Source organism: Lepeophtheirus salmonis, chromosome 10, assembly GCF_016086655.4.
Source record: "Lepeophtheirus salmonis chromosome 10, UVic_Lsal_1.4, whole genome shotgun sequence".
Taxonomy (NCBI): Eukaryota; Metazoa; Arthropoda; class Copepoda; order Siphonostomatoida; family Caligidae; genus Lepeophtheirus; species Lepeophtheirus salmonis.
The window spans coordinates 22,449,179-22,463,955 of record NC_052140.2 but is presented as its reverse complement, the minus strand read 5'-3'; the positions used below and the strand labels follow the sequence as shown (position 1 = coordinate 22,463,955).

At 30.9% G+C, this 14,777-nt stretch overlaps 1 protein-coding gene, 1 long non-coding RNA gene and 1 other non-coding gene across 4 annotated transcripts; 1 reads left to right on the top strand and 2 right to left on the bottom strand.

Moving 5' to 3' along the window:
• Window positions 1–986: 986 nt before the first annotated feature.
• On the bottom strand, window positions 987–2,801 carry LOC121125554 (uncharacterized). The gene is made up of 2 exons (XR_011782027.1): window positions 2,248–2,801; window positions 987–2,143 (listed from the first exon to the last, which is right to left on the bottom strand). It is a non-coding gene; the product is annotated as an uncharacterized protein (transcript).
• A 2,429-nt stretch (window positions 2,802–5,230) lies between these two features.
• Window positions 5,231–11,115, top strand: LOC121125411 (uncharacterized). Its single transcript, XR_005866650.2, has 3 exons — window positions 5,231–5,286; window positions 8,949–10,174; window positions 10,227–11,115. It is a non-coding gene; the product is annotated as an uncharacterized lncRNA (long non-coding RNA).
• LOC121125410 (PSME3-interacting protein) lies at window positions 6,896–8,346 on the bottom strand. 2 transcript variants are annotated; one of them, XM_040720608.2, is made up of 3 exons: window positions 8,239–8,346; window positions 7,822–8,178; window positions 6,896–7,641 (listed from the first exon to the last, which is right to left on the bottom strand). In XM_040720608.2, the coding sequence occupies exons 2-3, from the start codon at window positions 8,147–8,149 to the stop codon at window positions 7,292–7,294; spliced, it is 678 nt and encodes a 225-aa protein (XP_040576542.1). In that variant the 5' UTR covers window positions 8,150–8,178; window positions 8,239–8,346; the 3' UTR covers window positions 6,896–7,291. The 2 variants fall into 2 exon arrangements, with proteins under 2 accessions (XP_040576542.1, XP_040576541.1); XM_040720607.2 differs by having other exon boundaries at window positions 7,822–8,331.
• Window positions 11,116–14,777: the final 3,662 nt, after the last annotated feature.

The window sequence follows — 14,777 nt, the reverse complement described above, 5'->3', positions numbered from 1 at the left end:
AGTGCATTTGTGAGACAATTACAAGAAATCAACTTTAAAAAAATATATGTGGAAAGGAGAAAAATGGGTTTTTCTATTTTTATATCAAAAGCAAAGTCTTTTCTTGTAACACGAAATTTGAGTCCTTTTAGATAAAAGTTCTTATAAGGATGAATAAAAATTGATGTTGGTATGATTAGGTACCTAACCGGGCTCATCTGAAATAAGTTATTTTTTTATATTTTCAATCCTTCGAGGCCATTTTTATTTTATCTATTTTCGTCATGAATTCTCTGAGTTGTTCTTAATCTATTAACGATATTTTTGAATATGGTCCTTACCTTGGAGCATGGAGACGTAACATTTCGTGATGTGGATGCAAAATAAGGACGTATAATTAAAAAGTATATTCAAAATGGTTAAATTATTCCTAGAAATGTATCTAATGTAAAAATAATATATCATATCTTGAGGAGGCTCAGACGAGGATTTACATTAGATATTTGCAGTTCGGAGTACTGATTATTTTTAGTCAAAAGCATACGATCCTGGAAGAAACGGTAATACTGAGAAGAAAAAGTTATTGGCTATATAAAATATCTCTGAATACTTGGAGACAAATTTTGGACAAGATAACAGATACTCTCTGTCCAATGCACAGTCGTATTCTATTAATACAAAATAAAATTACTCCACACAAATTTAATTGACGAATTTGAACAATTTTGGTGGAATTTCAGATTTTTTGCACTTCAGTTGAACTCAGATCTAACAAGACTTGTTGCAATTTCTCACATTTATAATAAAGTATAAAGAGGCATGAAGCACGGACATTGAAATCACACAACCTCATTTTTACTGTAGGGAAACATTCATTAAATAATTCTTTTACAAATATTTGATACATGATTTAAGAGACAAGCCAAGTAACAGTAGGTTGCAACTTGATGTACATGAAGATTATGCTCATAGAACCATTATATAAATTAAATAAACAACATAGATAATAATATTTAACTTTCTTCGAAGAATAGACCTCGTCAAAGATCAATGATAATTTTATTTTCGTTTGAAGTCAGCTCAGGTACACGGTTTAATAAATATTTCCTACTAGAATTAGCAATCCCAGTATCCAAGTTGAATGCCTGAGATAAACGTGTCAAGTGTCCGGGCCATGGGAGGCAAATCAAATCTTCTTTGACTAAATGTTTATATAGAGTGGGACTACAATTTTTCCACTGTAAACATGAAGTAAGTAAGCCTTGGGAATATCTGCGTTGCTTGGGAGTTGTGAAAGCAAGTTTTAATTGTTCTATAATAAAATCAACGTGTCGAACTTCACTGACTTGATCTAATACCACACTTTCCAAAAGTTCAACTGCCTTGTTTATAATCAATTTTTTGGAACAAGTCAAAGATTTTAAATAGGAGAGAAGGCTCCCCACTTGACTTGTAGCAGTTATTTTAGATTCCTTACAGATGTGACTGACATCGCTCAAGGGAATCTGCATAGTTTGATGATATAGTTGAATTTCCAAATTTTCCTGAACTTTAAGTGAAAATCTAATTTCTTGATTTTCCCAATCAAAAGAAAGAAACATCATCTCGTTATTTCTGGAAATCTCATCAATTCCTGATGGAATATTGCGACGATCAAATTTTTCCAATAGCTCTCGAATTGAATCCACTCTGTCAGAGTCCAGGAACTTTTGATAATCTTCCATGCTTTTTTTTCTTTTTTTATTGAGTCTGCAATAATACAAATTGTTTAGTAGATTGAAATTTATGTTATCCACGTTGTAGGGGAGAATAATACCATTTGAGAGAATTGAATTTAAGAAGGACTTTTCATGAGGCGTTAAATGTTTTACAATTGCCTTTAAAGTGCAGTTTAAACAATTGTCAAAAATTTAGAGGGATTTCAGATAATAAATTTAATGACCTCGCTGATGATGAAGCATTATTTGATCTAGGCTTAGGGATTCGTTTCAGACAACTTTTGGGAATCCCAGTAAAGACGGAGGGAATAGCATCTGCCTTTAATATGGACCTTTTGGCAATTTTGTTTTTAGTTTTATCGAATTCGTTTCTTCGACTGACATAGTCTTCAATGACGAAATGATTGCTGCACAATCGTGAATGTATTGTTGGCTTGTAGTTGGCTCTGAAAATATTGATTTTATAAAATTAATATACATTTGTTTCACAAAGTGATCATTAATTTTATTACTTTCAGTACAATTAAAAATTGCCTTTAGCATATCATACCGAGGAATAGCAGTGATCCATTTCTTCATTAGTTCTTTATTTTTTAAAGGAACCCTGTGGAAGACCGTAGTTGGATCTTTGGCTTCCCCAGGGTATCCCGTTCTACATAAGGGGGCAGAACAAGTATTTGGCATGTTGAGTTAATCAGAGAGGATTTAACTAAACTATCATATGATTATTCCATTACTTTAATTAATCTCAGTCAGATTAAATTTCGAAGTAATTTTTAACTAATTATGAATAAAAAAATATAAAAATTTCTTTTTCCCCACAGCAATTTTTGAGTTAGAGGCGTGCATCATCCTATGTTCAGCTGTACCTATTATTATAGCTAAATTATTTTTTAGCGGAGCATTTTGATAGTAATTAATCCTGATTTGTACACTTTACAGAAAGTTAATCAATATATTGATGTAATATAAATTGTAGAACATTATACCAAGAATAGTAAATTAACTTTATCTCAATTTTAGGAGGAACAATCGTATTTTGTTTTCTTGTGATGACCTCACATATGTGACAAAAACAAAATTGGGTGAATTAAAATTGCTAACAAAGGATCGACAAGTTATTTAGTTCTTATAAAATACAAAGGTTTCGTTATAAATAAATGGGAAAATGTTCCGCAAAATATCGATATAGGAATTGTTATTATATGGTTTTATGTATTTTTGCCGCATGAGGACATGAAATATTTGCCAGGTGTATAAATGCCTGTCTTGGGATCGGAAAGTATTTCATTTTCACCATCAATTTCAAATTTATATAAACTTAGAAAGTCCTTGTCTAGGATGGGACATTGAACATCAAAGACCATGAAATTCCAATTAAAGAGCGAATCGAAATAAATGATACACTTCTACTTAATACTTCCATCTCTTATCACTCATTTCTCTCTTGAAGTTAAGTTTAATTTTTCAATTTTTTTTTCAACAGCTGTGTATTTAAAAAAAAATCTTCAACAAATTTTATATTTAAACTTTAATTTTTTTGTCACAAATTTATATTTAAACTTTCATTTTTGAAATTTTTTTATAAACAGCTGTGTATTTTTGAAATTTTTTGTGAACAGTTGTGGATTTTTGAAATCCAAAAAAATTCTTTTTTTGTGAATAGATGTGGATTTTTGAATTTTTTTTCATAAAAATGTAATATTTGAATTTTTGTGAACAGCTGTGGATTTTTGTAATTTTTTTCCCAAAAAATATTAATTTTTATGAACAGTAATGGATTTTTGAAATTTTTATTCAAAAAATTTTTAATTAAAAAATAATAATTAAATTTTAGAGAAATGATTTTAGTCTTGGTTTAAGCATAAGTAGATATTATAAGTTTAAACTTTTTTGAATAAAAAAAAATAATATCTCTTAATTTACGTTAAATTGTTTAATATTATATTTTTATATTTTCCCATTTTTTGCATTAAATAATTAAAATTATGAATATTAATTTTAACTATTTTATTTTACAAACAAAAGTTCCTCATTTAAAAAAATACATTTAACGATTAATAATATTAAATTCCCAATTTATTAGTTTATAACATACAGTATACTGTTTATTCATTCAGTAATTTTAATAACTTTTCTGTCGTTTGTTTCATTGAATTGAGCTCTTTGTTTTGTTCAGCAAGTTGCTTATCCTTCTAATCTAATTGCCTCTTTATGACAGCCAGATCCTTTTCGTGAATTAAATCAATTTTTCTCATTCAATCGTGAAGCTAGGATCTCAGATATTTCCCCCTAATCCCAAATCACGAACCAAATCATTTAATTCTTGCTGATCAAATTTTTTATGGTGACAAGATGCATCTTCTAAAATTTCAAAGTACGTATCATTTCTTTCTTCAATGTCCCCTTGCTTTTCTAAAAGAGAATCGTATGTTGGTACCGAAATTTCATCAGAATGAGGAATGGGTCTGGTCGCTGAACACAAATTTGAATACGCAATATGTTTTTTATTTTTATTCGTAAATCCAAATGTCTTCACTAGGCAGAAATAACAATCAGAGAAATTATCCTTTAGTTCTCGCCAAACCATAGGTTTACCAAACAGCATCTTATTCAGTTTTCCTTTGGACCATCTACTTAAATTTATCCTACAAATATTACACACATTGTGAGGTGCCCACGACTTATCTTGATTACCTATTGGCATTTTAAAATAGGGCATGTAAGTTTGCTTTGTTAAATAATTTTTATCCCTCCTCTGACCTATAAATGTGTAGCAACCCCATATATAGCGCTATATATAGCGCTATATATAAAAACCCTGGATAAATCGTGTTAAACTAAAGGCATTAATGTAATATATAATGAAGACTTCGTCATGTTTTTCGCCCGATCATCCCAGGATCTTGTTCCCCACATTTTGTTTGGTTTAAAAGTGAATAATGACCTCTCTTTCTGAAAATTTTCAAAAGGACTTTGATCCTATACCTATTGTCGAAGTGTAATGTATTCGTGATTCCTTCCCCCTTCTTCTCTTCTCTTATTTTCTTGTATATATATATATGTGTGTGTTTAAAGTACAGTGTTTTACCTAGTATAAATAGTCTTATATTTTATGTATGTATTAGAGTAGGTTTTTGTATTATACAGAATACAAATGTTCTTATAAATAACCGTTGTATTATTCCTCCACGCCTTTCCTTCTCCTCACTTCTCTCGGTCGTCCTGGATCTCTCAAACTTTAAATAGTTTGTGTCTCCTCTCCCTCGTCAATACACAGCACGAAGTATATCAAATATGTTCATCATAGTCTGAGCCGTTATTCTGATATCAATTACATTTTAGCATATTTAAAAAAATAAACAATATTAATCATAACTAGATTCAAGCATAGTACAGGGTGCGAAAGGACAAATTGAGAAAGTCGAAGATCTCTTATGACGGATCGTATGGTAGGGCAACAATAATCACTGCACAACGGTCGTACTCGAAGGCCATTTTCAACACTTTGTAAAGTATGTTAAGACTGGTACTACTCCTCCTTGAACTGAGAACAGAGTTGTTATTCTTCTTATACGCGATTCAGATGGTAAGTAAATAATTCCAGATTCTCTAATTTGATTATATAAAGCTGGGCTTGTATTGTGCCAAAGTATTGAAATTCCTAAAAGTTCAGGAGTGTATCTTGGTCTTTTTGCACTAACAGAGTGAAGGTGAAGTTGTTCTTTAATAAAGCTCATATGACTTTTCGAATTAAAGTCTTGAAGATGTTCTACTTCTCTCAATATCTCAATGGCATACTTTATGCATGAAACTAGTTTAGGTTCATTCTGTTTATTTTTTAAATATGCTGAAATGTTATTTATATCAGAATAACGTCTCAGACTCTTTGATGAACATATATGATTTGGGGGAAAAACTTTACAAACACTCAATTAGATTATAAATAAGTTTCGTTTACATGAATTATAATAATTTTTATAGCTGGTACAAATATTTCCACTCTGACTCAACGACTCCGCAACCCTACATAGGAATAAGCTACTTTATACTGAGAAGAATCCTTGAGTATAATTTTCTAGGCTTTTTGTCTTAAATTTGTCAGTGGGCTCAGCTGTCGCTTCCCCCAAATATCCAAATTTCTAGGGGAATAAAAAACATTATATGATAATTTACAAGATTATATCTATAAACTTTGTATAGATATAATACCCTTAGCAATTTTCAAGTTGTTCTTGTATTGTATGGTTTTAACTCCAGATGATCAATATCATAGAAAAAAACGATGGAACATGTTCGAACGCCCTGCCTCCGGTTTCCTTAATTACGAAAAACGAAATATGATATATTCTTCAGGAGCACTACGACCAAGGTGACAAAATGGAGGGGGCAGCCCATAAAAATTATACGGTTTATGGACCCAATACAGTATCGAACGCTACAGCAAAGCAGTGGTTCCAACGATTCCGTTCTGCTAATATGGACGTCGATAGAATTATGGAAGTCATCGAGTTGGATCGGAATACTTATTCCATCGCTCAAGAACTGAAGATTAGTCAGAAAACCGTTCGGAATCATCTAAATCGGTTAATCCTAAATAAATCAATTTTATTGTCAAAATAAAACGCTCAGAACTTTTTACTTTACCTATTATAGTATCAAATTTTAAGTGGCATCCCTGCCTATAACCAGTGCTGTATGAAATATGTACGACCTTTTGTTATATAAAAATACGAGAAACCGAAAATGAACGTAATCATCCTAAGAATTTGAAGAATATTTGAAGGAGAGGCGCTTAGCTGTCATGACGTGTCATTAGATCAGCTACAATCAGCTTTGACTACGACATATTTTATCCACCTCTACCTATAACCATGACAGTTCATAAAAAGTCGATAAACATGCAACAGTGTCAATGAGTATTAAATTTGGCACATATCCTTATTAAAACCATACGTAACAACCCCTGAAAAGTGTAGCAACTTTAGTTTAATTAATTAATTGCACTTTCTTATATAACATGAGTCTATTGGTTGCACTATACATGGAAAGGAAAAAAAAATTCTATCATATATGCAGTCATAATTTGTTAAATCAAAAAATAATATTATAAAAAGTAGCATATGGCCACTTGAATGCTCATAACTATTTTTAAGGTTATTTACCTAAATCCCATACTAAACAAAAACGCCTGAAGATAAAAAAAAGATTCAATCCATAGGTTGTCGCATAGGTGTAAATTAATGTCACAAGTGATTGTTTTACGTTCACAAAGTTATAATATCCATTATCCCATAAACTGATTTTATGTAAAATAATATGTCATAAAAAAAATTTTAATATTCAAACGAATACATAAATAGTTTATCTATAAAAGACAAAATTGGTTAATTATTATTATAGAATAAGAAGTCCTCTTTATTCCATTTTAATTTTTATTAAAGAAACTTCTTGAATATAAAATGGAAGATGAAGGTACTCGATGATTTGAACTCTGAGCGTTTAAGCAATGGATTGAAAAAAATGAATCATCAGTCTCTTTTGAAACAAAACTTGAATGGAATCAAAAATAAGGAACGAAAAAAAACAATTCCTCAATCCTCATTCTCTTCCTCCGAAGACGTTCCATAATCTCCTATACCAAGTAAGGCTCCCTTATTCTCCATGATACTCTTTGGTTCAGGATTCTGCTTTTCTGATTCAACCTTCTTAGGGGAAGACGGATGCTCTTTAGTTAAATTAGTCGTAGGTTTTGAACTATCTTCATTTATTTTGGCTCTTTTAACGAGTACATTTGAGGTATCAGATCCTTTTGATGGCCTTTTAACAATTGATTTAAGGAGATTGGACTGAGCGGATTTCTTTGTAGATACTTTAGGAATTGGAGACATAACTTTTATCTCGGATTTGATTCTTTCGGACTCTTCTTTTTCGTTCAGTCGCCCTTGAGGATTTTAAGAGAACAAAATATGAAACATACATTTTTATATGAATAAAAAATCCGTGGAAAAAATTAAGAACTTGAAGCGTAAATTAAAATATCATTTGGCAAAGTTAGTATTGATTTTTTTTTTAATAAATAAATGAGGTGTTTCATATTTTGTATGCTATAATAATTGTCTGCCTTGTATTAAGCGATAGGCTTGTATCTCGGCCAATTCCTCATTTTCTATGCGTTTTTCATAGTTTTCAATGTTTTTGCTCACTTTATCCAAAAAGTCGGCTTCGTCATCATCTATTCCACGAATCTGATTTTTCAATTTATGTGCCTCTTCCCACTCTAATTGTTTTTTCTCCCTATTTGCTTCGAGTCTTTCAAATAAACTACGAGAATCATACTCTGGTTCAGGGGCTGCCTCTGGATCCGACTCTTTTCGTACTTTGTCCCATTCATCTTGTCGCGTTTGTCGAGCTTTCTCCAAATCGTTTTCAGATACAAATCCACTCGCCATATTCTATGTTGTATATTCAAATAATATACCTGTAAATGGTTATAACGATACTTTAATTTAATGTACACATCGTTGACAATCGAATATACATTGGAGAGAAGAAATCAATTCATAAAATTGATTAATAATAATAATATAATATGTAGTTGGATTGTAATATTATTTTGTTAATAAACTCGTCAACGATGAAAGAAGAGGTTGAGTTACCCTTATTCTATGACGAAAAGATTTCCGTTTGCTAAACGTTTTAAAGAGTATTCATTGTATGAACAATGAACGTTTTTTATCACTTATTCTTATAATAACACTTAAATACAATTATTTTGCATGTAGTAATAAAAAATATCATCTTAAAATTAATAACTATATCATATAAAATCGCAACATTTTCATTAAGATAAAATATTATTAGATGACATCATCGATGACGTCATAATGCTTCAATTCCTAAATATAAACAAACTTGGGTAGTTGTAATGACATGTAGGGAAGACCGATGAAGTATGTCATGCTTAAAAGTATACTTTTTTATTTATATTTATTAACATTAACTTGAGATACGAGAAAGTCTTTTGACTGTTGAAAATGAATGGGCTATCTAATATCCATTCAGAAATCAATTAATGTAACGAAACTATTTTTTCCTTTCTTATGTTCTGTGAAAACAAGTGTGATCGACCATCCTATTTCAGGCTATCTTATTTACATAAGTAATCATGTTAATTCATTTTATTTTGATTTATCTATATTCTAAATTAAAATTTCCTATTTATGAGTCCTCAATTATTTTATTTTTTAGGGATGTTCATAATGGCGTTATCTCTCTAACACCAAAATACCCTTAGTATTTTGTCGTCAGGTGTCGACTGACAACGGACTTATTTGGCTAACAACCAGATGATTTTGGTCCTTTTTCCGTTTATTTTTGGAGGAAAGGTTACGTGATACAATAAGGATAACGACGTGTGATATCATCCTATGAATCCCAGACATATTATATAAAAATATTTCGGTACATTTATAGAAGTCAACAAACCTCTCACTTAAAAAATATGAAATACATAGATTATTATATCGCGCCTGTTAGCGTAAAATCAAGTCATAATGTTATTTAGTTAATGATCTTCAATTTTACTAATAAATTATTCTTATCAACCTTTTAGAGACCTCCCAAATTGCATTTATAGGAGCCAAAATTGATCGTTACAATACACCGGTATGTTCGAATGAATTTATTTGTTTTTATAAGAGAGTAAAGTTCATTCATACACATTATTTTTTTTTCTCAAACTCTTATCAATATTCTTTCATTTTTGAGGAGAGAACTCATACGAATTAAGTAGTTACGTGTCATGACGGTGCTCATAAAAACGGAGAGTAACACTCAGGATTTCTTAGGGAGTTATCTTCTATATTTAAGGTTGATAATTTTGGTAAGAATAGAAAAGCGTGCGAGGAGAAGAGAAGAAATACTTATGGCATCATTGATTAAATAATATACATCTTCTTCTATCAAGAACGTTATCATTCCCGCCTTTATTATTCAATATTAATATAATATTAGATGCTAATAAACTGAATAAAATGCCTAAAATAACGTCGCCTTTTCTCTGGATTTCTAAAAATGGAAGCCCAGGAATTTGGAAAATACTTCCCCTGTTTATAATTACACGCCACTCATTATCCTCATCTCATAACAAGAGTATGGATAATCATCTATAAAATCAAGTTAACGATGAATACATCAAGTCAGACTTTAACCTTGATCCCACAAAGATGCTTATTGCATGTAATATAACCTTATCCATTGCTAATCATCCTACGTTCAAATAATTTATGGAGAAATACATGGGTAAATTCTTCCCTTCCCGAGGAACCATCATTAATTAATGGTCGATGTTGGTAATGATGTCATTTATAGAAATACCCCCTTTGTAAATTGTGAAGTTAAGATAATTTTCAGCGTGTGTAGAGTCATCCACACCAAATTACGAAATGGAACTCTGAATTTTGTACCATCTAACAGTAAGTATTCATTTTTTTAAAAATATAATCTTAAAATATGATTCTATTTTAGCTAAAATGATCAAGAATTATGATATACAACTCATTAAATGGCAAAAACAAGTACTTAAATGGTCACAATAACGGGAGTATTAGCTTTGGATGGTTTGTAACTAGTTTGTCTGACATTAGTTTCTTCACTTAAAGACTTGGGTAATAATATAATATAATATTATATATTTAATAAATATTACTTTTTTATCACTTAAGGATTAGCTATGGTTGATAAGCCCCAAGAAATGGTGTTCAGAAAACTCATAAAAGGCAAAAACAACTGCTTAAATGGTCACAACAACGGGGGTAGTTACGTTGGGCGAAGCATTATAATTAGCAATTGTGCATATCCTTCATGATAATAGTATGTTGGTTTACAAGCATAAATAACGGGGGGAAATCTTTTTTGATGCCCTTAATAAGGAGTAATATCGCTGGACATTACAACATAATTAGCTTTTGCACTAAATCTTTACGATGGATTTAATTCTAACCTTTTTTTTATTAGTATATTTATTGTCTAATTTTATGATTTTGACATTTACTTTATTATTAATAATTATTTAGATCTCATCGGTAGAGATATATCTATCATGTGCACAATTGTATATAGCAATTTCCACATAAAGAAGAGGGGCGATTATCTTTTTGATTAAACTCCACGTCTGGCTTGTGTTTAGCAACTTAAAGTTATGACATATTTAACTGAATTCATGTCAGAACAAGAAAATATTATTTGGATCAATCTATTATTTCAATATTCTGTATTTATAATTTATTGTTATTATTAGTTATATGATTACAATTGTTTAATTTTGTATATTTAACATAAATGTATGATGGTTTATTTTTTAGTATGTAGATTATATTTAATTTAAGCCTTCTTTTTAAACTTGGAACTTCAAATATATTTTTGAAATACTCTACTTTGTCGTTTCATTAGTTATTATTCTGTGAATATGGTTCATAATAAATTACAATTTCATGGAGGGGGACGTTTTCTAATCTACTGTAACGGATAAAAAACGTTTAAGTCAATTATACGTAGTATATCTTCATAAAACATTTTGCTAATAAATACTTTCGTTATACCATCAAAAATCATAATAAAGCAGGCAGCTGATAATCACATCAGTATTTTAAACAATGGTACCATAAGTCTTTCTCTACCCCTTCTCCTTGCACGCGTTTTTCTCTATAGAATTATCAACTTTATCTATATTATTAAAGCAGAAATTATCTTTTAGCCGACGCTTAATTACTTTGAGCAACGCGGGGTACTACCATTAATAATCAATAATTCAAATGATTTCCATTATAAGAAAGAAAAATTTTAAATTTGGCTGTATATATATAAAAATATTTATCTTAGTAAAAAAACAACAACTATTTTCTATTCCCTCAAAAACAGTTTTTATCCAATATTTCGAAGAAAATTTGATTAAAAATTATTTATTTTTTTAAAACCACAATGATATAATATTAAAATTTGGGAACTCGGTAGAGCGAAAAAACTTCCACCTAACAATAAAATTGAGTTCCGTATCTCAATTATGCCATTTTTACGTTTTTTGTTATCTTATATTTGACCTTAATATCTCAAAATTTAATGGCCTCTTACTGTGACCATATACTGAGACAATTATTTTATTTTTAATGTTCGTTTAAATGGTTAGATGGAGTTGCACTGATTAAGTATAAGTAAACATTATAGAATAACAATTACTCGCACTAATCTTGTGGCAAGTACATGTACATAAAGGATATTTCTTTCTTTAGGAATCACTTTTACTGGTTTTATACCTTGTCCCATCCACTTAAATGTAGCCCCCTCAGGATAGTTCTCCCTCTCTAATGCGTAACTCATTCAGACCCTCAAGATCATACGCCCCCATTGCTGTCGACTTAGCAAGAATCTTTCATTTTCGGAAAACATTATAACCTTCACCTTGCCCCATAATTCCTCATTTTATCTACGTACATTGAGTTCAAGAGAATGATTTCTCCAAGGCGCGTTGTCTATGAGCTATAGCGATTCCTATATATGATTTATTCATTTTAACACACAAAGTATTGATGTCCATGGCAGGATCCTTGGTGAATTAGGAAACAGGTTTATTAACTATTCAGTGAAACTCAAAAAAACATATTTTAGTCAATTTATCCGCCCTCAGAAAGTGATGGTGAGCTCTAGGTAGTGGTGGAAACAGCTGAAGTCCCTTTGGATGTACTCAGCGCTCATAGTGGCCCAGACTGTGTTGACAGAGGTCTTCAGGGCGCAGATGCTCTTGTGGCATCTCCTGTGAAGATCTTTACAGTCGACGGATGACTCTTCAAGTAATTAAGGACTTTTTTGTATCTCTCAATCCTTAAAGCCTTCATTTTGTCGGTGAGGAGATATCGTGGAGTCATGACAAAGCTCTTAAGGTCATCATGAAATGCCCTCCTGATGGTGATTTAGTCCATGTTGAGCTCGTCATCCTAGCGATGCATTGATGCTTGTTAGATCTTTCTTGATCTTGGTCTCCAGGGACTTGATAAATGTTTCATCTCGCTTCAAACCATTTCATCCACTTCCTGCCTTCCTTCTGACTCCTTTTCCATTCTCCTTGGCCACCTTAATGTTTCAGACTTTACAGTCACCCCGACAATTTCTGAAACTCTTTTTGGATAAATATCTGCGTTGAGAAGATCCGAAACCTTTTGCCTTTTTCATTCCTGTTCACTCATTTTTTGTCTGATTTTGATCAAATTGAAGGAGTACGCAAGGAAAAGATTCATGTATCGGAACTTTGCTTGATATGCCACCTTGTTGCACTCTATATGTGCTCTACAACATTGCTTATCGGAACATTAAAAAAAAAACACTCTTAACCTCTCAAAATTTGCATAATAGTTATGAGTAAATAATAGTGTTAAGACTCGGTCCAGCACCGATTTTTTTGTTGTTTCGGTGTTAAGTGATTTTTTCTAAACCGATTTTTTGGTCCAGACCGCGGTCTCAGACTGGGGACCGATTTTTTTGGGTCCCTATTTATGGACCGATATTTTTCGGTCTCATATATTATAAAAGACCTTTTTTTTCTAGATCAACTGTCATTCATTTTTTTCAAAAAAAATCTCAAAAGTGCGCAATAAGTTCCAACACAAATACTGTATACATATAAGAGACGTCGGAATCTAAATTAGTCGGAAGAATCTCTATTTACACTTCGTATAACTTTATTGTACCTGAAAAAACATTCGTAAAGCATTTTTTGGGACCAAACTAGACCGAATTTTTCATATGTACCGATCTATATGAGACCGGTCCAGACCAAGCTTATTAGTTGGACCGAACTAATTTGGAAAAATATAAATGGTCTCAGACCGGTATAGGATTTCCAGACAGAAACGTAACACTAGTAAATAATATCGATGGGCTCAGTATAATCTTCATACCAAGTTTGTTAAAAATTGATTCGTAACTTTTCCCATAATCCTGGTGACTAACTTTCAAACAAACAGGGGGAAAACATATTCATAACCCCTGTTCAACTTTGTGGTGGAGGTAACTATGCAGATTGTTACGTAAATTTTATAATTTTTGTCTTGATTACTAATGACGATTCTTTTTTTTAACAAGTCGTTCGTGTTTCTTGGCATTAAATCCTTTTTTGTCATGTTTTTTTCTTTAAGTGCTGACAATCCTAGTGGGGTGTAATTTAAGTACGCACCACAGTCCTTGAAGGAAAATATTTTACAAAAAAAAAAGAGACTGAAAATAAATTTTCATATATTATTAGTTAGAAAATACCCTTTTAAAATAAAAAAAATGTAGACATTTCTTTTTGAAAATAATTAAATATATTTGACCACAAAGAATATTCAAGCCGTATTAAAACAAATATTTCAAACACTTAAGCATCAAACAGTGAGTCGAATATACCATGAAAATTCATTCTACTAAAGTATGAGTAATACATCTTTTTCAAATCATTACGAAAAATACTTGAAAAAAATATTATACATCATTTGTTTTATACTATTACATAATGAGTTCCGTTTAAGGCTATTTCATTTTGTCTTATAATTGGGTATTTTTATTGAAATGAATAGACTTGTATAAAATATTATCTTAACGCGTGCGATAGTTTGGGAATCTGTTTTTCATTTTCTAAAGTTGTCATCATTATTCTTGAAGAGACAACATCTTAGTATAAAGTAATCACTTATGCGAGTCCTTATGAAAGATGGAGAGTAACAATGAGAGTTTGTTACAGGGGCGTCCGCAGGGGGTGTACTGGAGGGTCTGTAGCCACTGCAAATTAAAGAATTTTTCCTTTTGACTTGAACATGTAAACTTTGATTTTTTTTCAAAATGATCTAACATGTGAAATTTAATTTAATTTATCTATTTTTTGTGAATAACTATGTATTTTCAAAAATTTTCTCCGAAAAATTTGTTATTTAATTCTTTTTCCCAAAAAAATTAATTTTTGTGAACAGTTGTGGATTTTCAATTTTTTTTTTCATACAGTTTAATATTTAAAGAATAGCTATGGATAATTTTTTGTGAATGGCTGTGGAT

Bases quoted from the DNA above. Each gene is read 5' to 3' on its own strand.
- LOC121125410 (XM_040720608.2), bottom strand. From the start codon at position 8,149: ATGGCGAGTGGATTTGTATCTGAAAACGATTTGGAGAAAGCTCGACAA. The intron at 7,642-7,821 runs GCAGACAATTAT...AAAATCCTCAAG, and splicing joins AGCCTATCGCTTAATACAAG to GGCGACTGAACGAAAAAGAA.